At 48.5% G+C, this 12,500-nt stretch overlaps 1 protein-coding gene across 1 annotated transcript in view; it reads left to right on the top strand.

Moving 5' to 3' along the window:
* The window catches only part of hmga2 (high mobility group AT-hook 2), a 26,749-nt gene extending 20,895 nt beyond the window's left edge, over nt 1-5,854 (top strand). Inside the window, exons 4-5 of the mRNA XM_061229931.1 lie at nt 3,469-3,501; nt 5,730-5,854. Of these exons, the coding sequence (XP_061085915.1) occupies nt 3,469-3,501; nt 5,730-5,795 (99 nt within the window). The 3' untranslated portion in view covers nt 5,796-5,854. The remainder of the gene's footprint in view (nt 1-3,468; nt 3,502-5,729) is intronic.
* The last annotated feature ends 6,646 nt before the right edge of the window (nt 5,855-12,500 follow it).

Raw genomic sequence — 12,500 nt, 5'->3', positions numbered from 1 at the left:
GCCGTCTACTGGCCGTCTACTGGCCGTCTGCTGGCCGTCTACTGCCCGTCTACTGCCCGTCTACTGCCCGTCTGCTGGCCGTCTACTGGCCGTCTACTGGCCGTCTACTGGCCGTCTACAGGCCGTCTACAGGCCGTCTACTGGCTGTCTACTGGCCGTCTACTGCTGTACATCCCCACGGGCGTGCAGTGTGTCGGCAGAGATCCTTGGGTCTACCGGCGGTTACCTGGGCGGGGTCGCGCGGTGCAGTGCTGGCGATCCGTAGACCGGGGTCCTCGTCTGGAACACGTCTCTTTGTGAAGTGTGTGCGATGCCCTGTTCGGGCTCTGAGCTGCTGTAGTAGAGCGTCGGGGGGTGACACGTCTGTACGTCCTGCTCTTTCGGGCGTGGGGAAAGTGCTCGTCGGGCTGGGTGAAGGAGGAAGGGGGGGGGGCAGTGGTTTTGGGAGCTGGGGTCTCGTCTTTAGGACCCTCGCCAACGACGGCCGGACAGTGCTGTTAATCTCAAACCAGCACCCACAATGCACTGCGGCTGATGGGAGCTCTGCTTCCTTCCACCCCCCCCCCCCCTTTCCAAGGAAATGGTACGGGCTGTAACCCAGGTGATGCTATGGGATGTCGCTGGGGCAGTGGCTGGGCTTTAGCACACAGCACCAGTGTGCATTGAAACTACAAACCGGCCGCCTTCGTGCTGTGAGATCGCTCACTGCATGAGACCTGTCCTTGCCTACATTTCCCAGGTGACACTGCTTTGCCATTTGAATATGTACATCCTCATAATGGTGTCTGTTTTTACAGTGCACTGTTGGGTCAATGATGGCAGTATTCACACTGTACTGGTGGGTCAATGATGGCAGTTTTCCACAATAATCAACTTTTGGGTTGATTATTGTGGTTTTTGGCGACATTGGAATCCTGTTTATCTTGCATAAATAATGAACACTTTTGCTGCTGAAGCCAGCACCCAAAAATGTATTTTGGTCTACTGATGTTCACTTTGTTTTAACGTCGTGGACATCTCATTCTTGAATATTTCGGACATTGTGCCGCAGGAACTCGTTTGGGATAATTATCGTTCCAGCCGGGTTAATGTTGTGAACCCGGAGGGGGTATTAACCATTCTATTTTAGCTCTAACTCGGTGTAAACATTTTCGAGCAGGTTTCTCACGCGACGAGCACTTCTCTCCGGTCGAATTAGCCATTAGCTTGATCGCGGAAGCGTGACCACTACGGCCAGGTTCCCCATTAACAGGAAGGGCCTAACCAACAGGCTCACAGCTGCTTTAAAGGTGTGGACAGGTGTGTTACTGGAGCAGTGGTGTGCAGTCATGCCAGAGATGTACCCTGGGAGAGGTGTGATCAGCGCGGAGCCGAGCAGTGGGTTAAGGGCAGCCTACGGCCTAGTGGTTAAGGTACAGGACTGGGACCCGGAAGGTCGGTGAAGCCGCAATAAGATCCGCACAGCCGTTGGGCCCTTGAGCGAGGACCCTTAACCCCGCGTTGCTCCGGGCGGGTTTGTCCCCTGCTTAGTCTCGTCAACTGTACTTCGCTTTGGATAAAAGCGTCCGCTAAACAACGAATGATTATTTGTTCGTTATTAGTTGTGATGGTAACTCGGGGTAGGCACAGGTGCGTTTGTGTTCAGTGGGAGAGTGAGTCGGGATTCATTCTGAATAAACGGAGAGGAGGAAAGAGGAGAGTAAACGGTGAGGAGCAGAGGGTGAGGAGGTGAGGAGCAGAGGGTGAGGAGGAGCGGAGCAGAGTGTGAGGAGGAGCAGAGCAGAGGGTGAGGAGGAGCGGAGCAGAGTGTGAGGAGGAGCAGAGCAGAGGGTGAGGAGGAGCAGAGGGTGAGGAGCAAAGCAGGGTGTGTGAGGAGCAGAGCAGGGGGTGAGGAGGAGCAGGGGGTGAGGAGCACAGCAGGGGGTGAGGAGGAGCAGGGGGTGAGGAGGAGCAGAGCAGGGGGTGAGGAGGAGCAGAGCAGTGTGAGGAACTTCACAGGAGTACCGTGTTGCACTGACTGCACCAGGCTTCCTGTGTGTGAGGGGTATGGCTTACGGAGTGTGAGTCAGCGGATGGAGCCTGAGGACAGCGGGCTGTGAATGGCTGTTTTGTGGAGTAAATAAAGGGGAACGGCATTGGGGCTTTGATCAGGGGCGGGTTTGGAGACGGCAGGTTTTCCGTTCCTCGCCCCCGCGGCGACGCATTCCCGCTCCCGGATCGCGTTACGGGCGGCGCTTTGAGCCGCCGCGGGGAGCTCCTGCCTCTCAGACGCACCTTTCCTCCCTCAGACCGCCGTCCGGCGCCGCCATTTTGGCTCCGAGCGGGAGCCGGACGGGTCGAGGAGCGAGAGGCGGCCTGTCGTTCGCGCTCGTCGCGTAGTGGCACGGCGCCATGCTCCTATTGGCCGGTGCGAGCGTGAGTCGCACCTGAGTCACCGCATGTCCGCTTTCATGTGTTTACGAGAGCTTCGAACGGATGCTTCGAAATTCATGGCCGTTAGTAACCGCGTCTGTCGCCCGGAGGGCAGGCGCCTCTCTGCAGCGACGGCCAGAAAACATGATTCCCGAAGTTGAAAGCTCATGAGTCATCCTCAAGGGTGACATGATGTTCTTTTCCGCGTGGCGTTTTCCTCCTGCTGTATCCGGAATGGGTTCTGCTACCTTTTTCCGAGCTAGTGCCCTCCGTGCATTCAAAGGGGGCCAGCTGTTCCCAACATTCCCATGTTGGGGAATGTTACGTTTTCTTTTTACATTACATTCATGGCATTTGGCAGACGCTCTTATCCAGAGCGACGTACAGTTGATTTAGACGAAGCAGGAGACAATCCTCCCCTGGAGAAATGCAGGGCCTTGCTCAAGGGCCCAACGGCTGTGCGGATCTTATTGTGGCTACACCGGGATTAGAACCACCGACCTTGCGTGTCCCAGTCCTTTACCTTAATCACTACGCTACAGGCTTCCCCCCATTACTCTGGCTTCCCCTTGTTCCCTGGTTTCTGTGAAAACATGGGCTTACCTGGGGCTACCTGCCATACAGGTGTAGGCTGATGCTGGTCTTATTATGTGCAGATTTCAGGTGATGGTGAAGATGTGTGTGGTGTGATTCCAGTGCAGATTTTTGAAGGATATTTTGCAGTCCGGTCTGGATTTTATTAGGGGTTTCCAATCACCGAATGTGTGTATGTATGTCACTGGAGCTTCTGCCATGTTTATGTTTACTGGGAAAAAAAACGGAAAAGGGTCTGAAATCGTACCCCAGGAACACCATTTGTGCATTTTGTACATTGTACTCAATGAGTAAGTGCGTCCAGAATCTTAACACGTCTGACCATGCTGTACGGCTGCAGGTTGAACACAGTGTCCTGAAATGCTTTCACTGAAAAACAAACATAATAAATGTGTCGGTTCATGATGTGAAGTTCTAAAATAACACGCACCTTATACATATATATCTTTTGTTTCCTTTCAGCCTCAACAAGTAGTCCAGGAAAAGCCTGCTCAGGTATGTTCATCCCCAAACACCTCTCCTCGGTCACGAGCCTGAATGTTGACGTCTTTCCCCTGCTGTTCCCGCGAACGACACATTCTCGTAACGTTGTTTTCAGTTCGAGCTGTTGGGCTGGCATACTGGGCCCTGTTTCACAAAGCAGGATTACCGAGTTAGCCAGATAACTGGGCCCTGTTTCACAAAGCAGGATTACCGAGTTAGCCGGATAACTGGGCCCTGTTTCACAAAGCAGGATTACCGATTTAGCCGGATAACTGGGCCCTGTTTCACAAAGCAGGATTACCGAGTTAGCCGGATAACTGGGCCCTGTTTCACAAAGCAGGATTACCGTGATTACCGTGTTAGCTGGATAACATCACTAGGTAAAACCCGGAACCCTCATAAAACCAGAACACGGACTGTAGTAAAAAGTGCTGTTCTGGGTTTTAGTCGGCGTAGTTATCCAGCTAACTCAGTAGCCCTGCTTTGTGAAACAGGCCCCAGTTATCCAGCTAAGTCCGTAGCCCTGCTTCCTGAAACAGGCCCCAGTTATCCAGCTAAGTCCGTAGCCCTGCTTCCTGAAACAGGCCCCAGTTATCCAGCTAAGTCCATAGCCCTGCTTCCTGAAACAGGCCCCAGTTATCCAGCTAAGTCCGTAGCCCTGCTTCCTGAAACAGGCCCCAGTTATCCAGCTAACTCCGTAGCCCTGCTTCCTGAAACAGGCCCCAGTTATCCAGCTAACTCCGTAGCCCTGCTTCCTGAAACAGGCCCCAGTTATCCAGCTAAGTCCGTAGCCCTGCTTCCTGAAACAGGCCCCAGTTATCCAGCTAACTCCGTAGCCCTGCTCTGTGAAACACTCCCCTGATAGGCGCCTCATAAACGACGTGTCTGTACTGCAACCCAGTCAGTTCTAACTCGCTCTCCCGTTCCGGCTTTCCGCCGGCCGTTCGGGAACAGAACCCCCCCCCCCCGCTCCGCACGTTTCCCCTCTCCGCCAAAGAGCACGGCTCTCCAGGAATTTTCCCGAGAGTGAAACGGAGCAGCTGTTGTTTTTCAGCGCTGGCACCCCTGCAGTAAATCGGAGCGCGGTAATCTCCGCCACACCCGGCCAGAACACCGGGGACTCGTAACTTCACCCTTTCATACGATTCTGCCCTTCATTTTCATGTTTAAAAAGCTGAATTCATATAAATGTAACGCTCGTAATACCAGCGGAGTGGATGGTTGCCGGGGTTCAGGTATCGTATTGTCACAGAACGGCGAAAAAACTTACGTTGCATCTCCTCGGAAACGGTTTCGAAACGCAGCTGCCTTTCCGGCGCCCGTATAAGCTTGCACTTATTCACACCGTCGTAGCTAATGTATAACTAATAATAATGACTTATGACTAGCTGATGGTGTACAATGCAGTGGTATACTAAGGGGACAGGTAATGAGTGAAGAAGAAAAAATAGGCCCCCCTAAAATGGTGGCCCTGTTGGATGGTGCAGATAATTTTGGTGGGAATGCATAACCCAGGCTGATTGTGCTAGTGTGGGAACGGGTGCACGGATACACCCCAGGGCCCGACGCGGGACCACACAGTCTCCCTTTATCTCCAAAACGCCCCGGCCTTTTCTCCCACCGGGGGGCGCAGTACCTCACGGTTTTGGTTTTAATGCACACGCACTAAAGGTGGGGCCAGCTTCCCGCACGCAGGTGAGGCCTATCCCGAGACTAGACTTACGTTTCGAGCGGAGATTCTCCCGACTAAACTGTCTGTAACCCGGCCCAGAATCTCCAAAGCTTTCCCTTTTAAAGGTACAATAGGTAAGATTTTTTGTGTTAAAAACATAGTTACAACATCCCTTCCTATCACTGAAAAAGGCTCACTGACATGTTGAATCGCCCTCTGCCTGTGTTTATAGTCCTTAAATTCAGGTTTCAAAATATGCAGTTTGACGACCCGACACTCTGCACCAAAACATCATACAGCTGTACAATAACACAAGCTCATTGGTTGAAAATTGGTTCTAATTGCCACAGCCAATGGCGTTTCAACATCAGCGCGTTCACAGAGAAGGGGGAGGGTTAATAAGTGTTGTGGGTTGAGGGTGTTTGTTGCTGCTATTCCTCTCTTGACCGTGAAATTACCTATTGTACCATTAAACCGAGTTTGGAGGGCAGGTTTCGGAGCGGATAGACGGGTGAGATAAAAGACCCGAAAACAGGCGAGAGACCTTCTCCTCCTTTGTGTCTCGCAGGAAGAGGAAGAGGAAGAGGAAGGGGAAGAGGAGGAAGCGGAGGAGTCTACGGAGGAGGAAGATTGAGCATCCGTGGCATTTTACCTCTACTCATTCAGCCGTCTGCGCTTTCTCCAGGAAGAGACGCTGCCTTGACCACTCATTGTTTTTCCACTTCTGCGGTCTTTCCACTTTTACTTTTGGTGTAATTTTTTTATTTTTTTATTTTTTTTTTTGTTTGTTTTTTATTTTTGGAAAAAATCTGGGATAATCACACACGTATAACCTCAGAAAACAAACCGCAAAAAAAACTCGAGCCCAGTCAATGGGCCGAGTCGCACGTTTTTATTTACATTTTTATTTTAAACGAGTAGACACTGCTGTAAGAGGTGCGAGAGGCTAGATGCACAACAATTTTCCGTTGCTGTTATACCCCCCCCACACACACACACACACAGGCACCCCCCCCCCCCCCCCCCCACTAATTCAGTTCTCTTTAGGCGAATGCGCGTCGAGGACTGTCGAAAAGCTCAGAGTCTCGTTTTGTCGGTAAGAAACTCTGAAGATGACGGGGTTTCCTCTGTACATAGAAAGAGCTCCTCAGTCCACAGACCACCAAAGACTCAGGAGATACTGCACACACACACACACACACACTCACTCACACACACACTCTCTCACACACACACACACACTCACACACACACACTCACACACACACTCTCTCACACACACTCACACACACACTCTCTCACACACACACACACACACACTCTCACACACACTCACACACACACATTCTCTCACACACACACACACATGCACACACACACACACACACACTCTCACACACACACACACACACCACACTCACACACACACACACACGCACACACACACACATACACACACACCACACACACACTCTCACACACACTCTCACACACACACACCTTCCTCAGTTTCACACTCTTCCTCACTGCCGCTATACAAGCACTGAGGCCATCACTTGGAAGCCACCATCAGAATATAAAATATATAATAATAATAATAATAATAATAATATATATAGTTTTACTGAAGGCATGTGTCACTACCCTGGGAGGGACATAATTTCCGGTCACAGTCAGCATCGACAGCTCAACTTTTCACCACTGTTTTTATATTAGAAAGAGAGTAAAGGATGTGCATTGTTCCCCTTTGTGGGTTTCCGGGCAAAAACAACTAACCAAAACAACAACGACAACGAAATGAACCAAATGCAACAAAAGCTTTTTTACAGCTGTCCTATCCTTCAGCTGTACAGCTTGTCCGGCCATTTTGCTCTCTCTCTCTCTCTCTCTCTCTCTCTCTCTCTCTCTCTGGGCTCACAGTCTCTGGCTCCACCACGGTGGATGAGCACTTCTACAAGCCCTGTCCTGATTGGCCAACGCAACCCAGTAGTGTGCACTAACTCAACCGCTAGGCGTGGCCACAGTGGGAGAATTTAAATTTTAAATTTTTTACCACACAGAAGGTAACAATTGCCCAAAAATTATAATTAGTGCCCTTTTTGCAATGGGAAGGCTATGCATTTGAAGCTATACAAATGTCGATCTGCCCCCTATCCTAACTGTGAAAGGAACTTTCAGTTTAATGCGTCTGAAAGTGTAAAATATTTTTTTAATTGGCCTCTGATCCTGATTTCACGTGTTAAAAAGGCTCAACTGTTTCTGTAAGTCCTGGCCTGTTCTTTACTTACACACTGACAATATCACACATCAAAACTTACACACTGACAATATCACACATCAAAACTTACACACTGTCAATATCACATCAAAACTTACATTTCTGCTTGTGATCAGTGGAATGAATATATATATATATTTTTTTTTTTTCGGAAAGAAAAAAATTTCAATATCAATTATTCACCATATTCCTCTCTCTCTCTGCTCTCTTTGGTGGGCTGAACTGATTAGTGTATATTGTCAAAACATCTTCAAAGCATTATATTTTTCAGGAAATCTATTCCACTGAGCAGGTTTTTTTAAAAAGCAGCTAGCTACTGTATCTCATCTTTTAACAACGATGTCTACTTAACCAACTAATCTGTACATAAAATATTAGCTTCTTTTTTTACTACATAGCTTTAAACATGACTTCCACCCATTTGATTTAAAGGGAACCGCAAACCTCAACTCATTTTTGCAAGAATAAAATTACATTTTACCTCAAGACACACAATACCTGAGTTCATTGATAGAGCTACATGGGAAGGCTCGCCTCGTACCAATACTCAAGAAAACACAATATTTTACCGTTTCCGAGTACATAGCTCATTGATGCCAGCACTTTCTAGTAGCTGATGCAATATCTCACTATTCCAAACTACCTCTGATTTCCGCAAACCGGCGAATCACCTTGACAAACCCGTGCTGCTATACGTACAACACCAATGCAGGAAACCGCAGTGGCCAGCCAGCTGACACGTAAAACATTTTCACAACGTCGCAATAACGCTACCGCCACGAACCGTCCCTCTCGCAACTGCAGGGCGGAGCTCGAGACCGTCGTTAGCTGGCCTGGTAATGACTGAAATCCGAGGTCTGTTATTTTTTTAATTTTCTGTGTATAACTGATAAGCAGCTAAGGGAACAAGTTCCGTTTCTTTTATTATTATTTTATTTCTCTTTTGCATTAGCTTGACCTTATTCTTAACATTTAGCAGGACACTTTCCTTCCACTCTGCAAGTTAGAACTTCTGTACGACGTCGTTAACTTGAATATATTTTTGTACTGATTTAATCAATGGTATCTTAAGGATCAATTGCTTGTAAGACACGACACGATATATTTTCAACTGTTCTTTTTTTTTTTTTTTTGTCTTTGGAATTATTTACTGTCCTTATTTGTACCTCAAACAAGCTGTTTAAAAAATTGACGAATGATCAACTGACAAAGACCTACCTCCAGTCTGGAAAAGGATTGAATTTGCCTCATTATTGTCAGCATGCGTTTGGACATTGTAATTATGAACAAAAAATTAGGACTGCAAATGATCCCTACTCAAAGTATTTTTGTAACCGAAAATGTCTGAATCAAATGCATTTTAATTCACATTGAGAAAATAATAACCTCAAAGAGACTTGAAACTTTGCAGGTTTGGTAAAAGCGTGTTTGGGTTTTGTATATTGCCTACATGAAAATGTTTTTTTTTTTTTTTTTTTTTTTTAATTAGTAGACATTGAGATATACTTGATTAGTGATTTTTGTGTACTTGACACAAATGTGATTTTATGATATTTTTGTTATATGGTTCAACCAGATGTATTTGAACTGCTTCTTACATAGTGATTGAGTCCACTTTCCACCTGTCCGTGTGAACTGGCCTGGGCCAGGGGTAGTGACAGAGACGGAGCTGATGAAGGAGGAGCTCGACTGTGTCTCACATGCAGGAGAGTCCTGCAGGGCTCAGCCACCTGACGCCTTGACGCTGTAGTGCTTAGCCACCCAATGCCTTAGCGCTGTAGCGCTTAGCCACCCAACGCCTTACCGCTGTAGCGCTTAGCCACCCAATGCCTTAGCGCTGTAGATCTTAGCCACCTGACGCCTTAGCGCTGTAGCGCTTAGCCATCCAATGCCTTACCGCTGTAGCGCTTAGCCACCCAATGCCTTACCGCTGTAGCGCTTAGCCACCCACGGCCTTAGCGCTGTAGATCTTAGCCACCCGACGCCTTAGCGCTGTAGCGTTTAGCCATCCAATGCCTTACCGCTGTAGCGCTTAGCCACCCAATGCCTTACCGCTGTAGTGCTTAGCCACCCACGGCCTTAGCGCTGTAGATCTTAGCCACCCGACGCCTTAGCGCTGTAGACCTTAGCCACCCACGGCCTTAGTGCTGTAGCGTTTAGCCATCCAATGCCTTACCGCTGTAGCGCTTAGCCACCCAATGCCTTACCGCTGTAGTGCTTAGCCACCCACGGCCTTAGCGCTGTAGATCTTAGCCACCCGACGCCTTAGCGCTGTAGACCTTAGCCACCCGACGCCTTAGCGCTGTAGCGCTTAGCCACCCGACGCATTAGCGCTGTAGCGATTAGCCACCCTAAGCCTTAGCGCTGTAGACCTTAGCCACCCAACGCTGCGGTGCTAGCTCCTGATTTACGGTGAGCTGTGGTGCAGGGCGGCTGCAGCGTGCTGGGCAGGGTAGCGGGACCTGCGTGGTGGGACACAGTCGCGACCTGCCTTTGAAAGCATGGCTTCTAAAACAGCTGGACTCCAGTGCTGAGATCTGGGCCCACTTCTCCCACACAGCGACCGCCAGCTGACCGGAGATCACTCGCGTTTACCGTCGCCTCAGTTTAAAGACGGGAATCAGACCGGGGCCAGATACGTAACGCGCTTTTTCGATTCAAATACTCTTCTACGCTTTAGCGAGCTCGTCTTGGTGTAGTGGAACCTATGAAGTGCAAACCCTGCCTTCTGGTGATCTTCTCGCTCGGCTCAATCGCAAAAGTATTTGAATCCAAAAGTATCGTGCATATCGGCCATTAACTGTGCTTAAGGACGGTTAAACGATTGGTTCGAAAACCGCATACAGGCGTACTACCCGTACTAAATTTCAGGCAGATTTTTTTTATTGAAATGTAGTACAAGCAGTACGCGAAGTCACGTGGTTTTCGAACACAGCCGCCGTTTTGTGTGAAGATTCTCTGACCTCCCGGAGTTGAGGGGAAACCGCGGTGTGGCGGAACTGGGTCCAGGCAAGGGACAAATACAGAGACGAAAAAACGGTGACGTCTCCTTTGAACAAATGCAGTGCACATAAACTAACACTTTTATACCATTGAGGTGAAGAGATGTTCCAGTGTTCGCAGCTCCCAAGATCTCCTGGACCTTTTATTTCACGAATGTGTACTTGAGTTTTAAGATTTTAAAAAAAGGAAAGAAAAAAAAAGAGAAAAAAAAGAGTGATGTTTTTATGTTTTTGACCTCATTGTTGGTTTGAATGCCTACGGGAGGGAAGTCGCTGTTAGCTCTTGGAGTCTTGTTGAAGTTGAGCTTATGTTATCCGATGTCATATTCTTGTACAATCGAATACACACTACTACCTCGGTCAAAGGCCCTGCTGTTACCTCATTTTCAAACTGAATATCTGCTTAAAAAAAAAATCAGGTGGCCAAGAAAACCAGGGAGAGCATCATAAAATTTTATATATATATAGTTTATTTTTGTGGGGGATAAATTTTATAAGACTGTTCCCCCTGTCTCTTGGTCACTGTTAGGTAAGACTGGACATTTAACCTTTTTTTTTTTTTTTTTAAAGAATTTTCTTACATTATGCAATGTTGTGTAGTTACATTAGCAGGGGATGGCAGGAGGAGAGAGCTCTACTGCTCTGTCTCTCCCTCCCTCTCTCTCTCTCTCTCTTTCTCTCTCCTTCTCTCTCCTCTTTTACCCCGTTATATCCGCTCGACTGTTCTCTAACTTTTTGTGGCTTTTTGCTTATTCACCTAGTGTTGCTGTCTTTGATTATGCTCTGAAATCGCTTGCTTGTTTTAAACATTCTCTTAATGGATTATCACAGCCTTCAGCACAATAAATGTAACAGTGTTTGTGACGCCTGTGGTGTTCCTCCTTGGTTTTTACACGTCGGTTGGGCAAAGATCACCTCCGTGCTTTGTGCAATGGCAGAGAAAAGCTCAACAAGACTGATTTACACCAACTCACTCCGACCCGCTCTGATTCACACGGATTCATGCTGATTCGGACTGATTCGCACTGAATTGGACTGATTTGCATAGATTTGCTCTGATTCAGGGTATTGTGTTGGTCTGACTTTTGATGTCATAATGGGGGGGGGGGGGGGGGGGGGGGGGTTGGTTTGGAGGATGGGTATAAGGAGCTAAATGAAATCTTTTTCACCACCATTGTTTCATTTTCACAAACTATCTTGTTTCTTTGCGTATTAATCGGTACAACAAAGCGCCAAAGGATGCAAAGTATGGCAGTTTTCCCGCTGATGCTAAATTAATTCTTACCTACACACACTAATTACAGGTCTGCACCGAAATTTGCATCTCGAGGTCATTACATTACATTAATGGCATTTGGCAGACACTCTTATCCAGAGCGACATACAGTTGATTAGACTAAGCAGGAGACAGTCCTCCCCTGGAGCAATGCAGGGTTAAGGGCCTTGCTCAAGGGCCCAACGGCTGTGCGGATCTTAATGTGACTACACCGGGATTAGAACCGCCGACCTTGCGTGTCCCAGTCATTTACCTTAACCACTACGCTACAGGCCAGGATGAATGAGTCCAGGCGTTTGGTCCACCACCACAGTCAGGCCAGCCCTCTCCATGTGGGCCATGTTATGGGCCCCGTTATGTGACGCGCACACAGACGAGGGGCTAAAATACTCTCTCAAACCGAGTAAGCGGGGCGATAATGCAAAGTATGGAATAGGTTTAATTTCCTGCAAACGGAATCGACAGCGTGACCGAGAGGCTGACTGACCTTTGAAGATGGCCCGACGCCCTCTTGTGTGTAAAGTATAACCGGCTTCACGCGGAGGCTTTCGTAAAGTTCTCCGTAAATTTTAGTAGCCGTTTTTCTCCATTTGTGTTTTCTACGGCTGCCTCCCCCCCCCCCCCCTCCTCATTCACAAAGTGAATGGGGGGGAGACAGTGGCCCACCCTTGAGCCTGTGACCTTTGACCCAGCTGGGTCAGAGTAAGGGGGGGGGGGGGGGAGACTTCAAAGCCGTCCTGCTCCCTGTACTCTAAAAAGCCCCGGGCTCCTCATGCAGGCCCC

This window comes from Conger conger, chromosome 19, assembly GCF_963514075.1.
Source record: "Conger conger chromosome 19, fConCon1.1, whole genome shotgun sequence".
NCBI classification, from domain to species: Eukaryota; Metazoa; Chordata; class Actinopteri; order Anguilliformes; family Congridae; genus Conger; species Conger conger.
The sequence above is the reverse complement of the archived record's forward strand: the minus strand, read 5'-3'. Positions and strand labels throughout refer to the sequence as shown.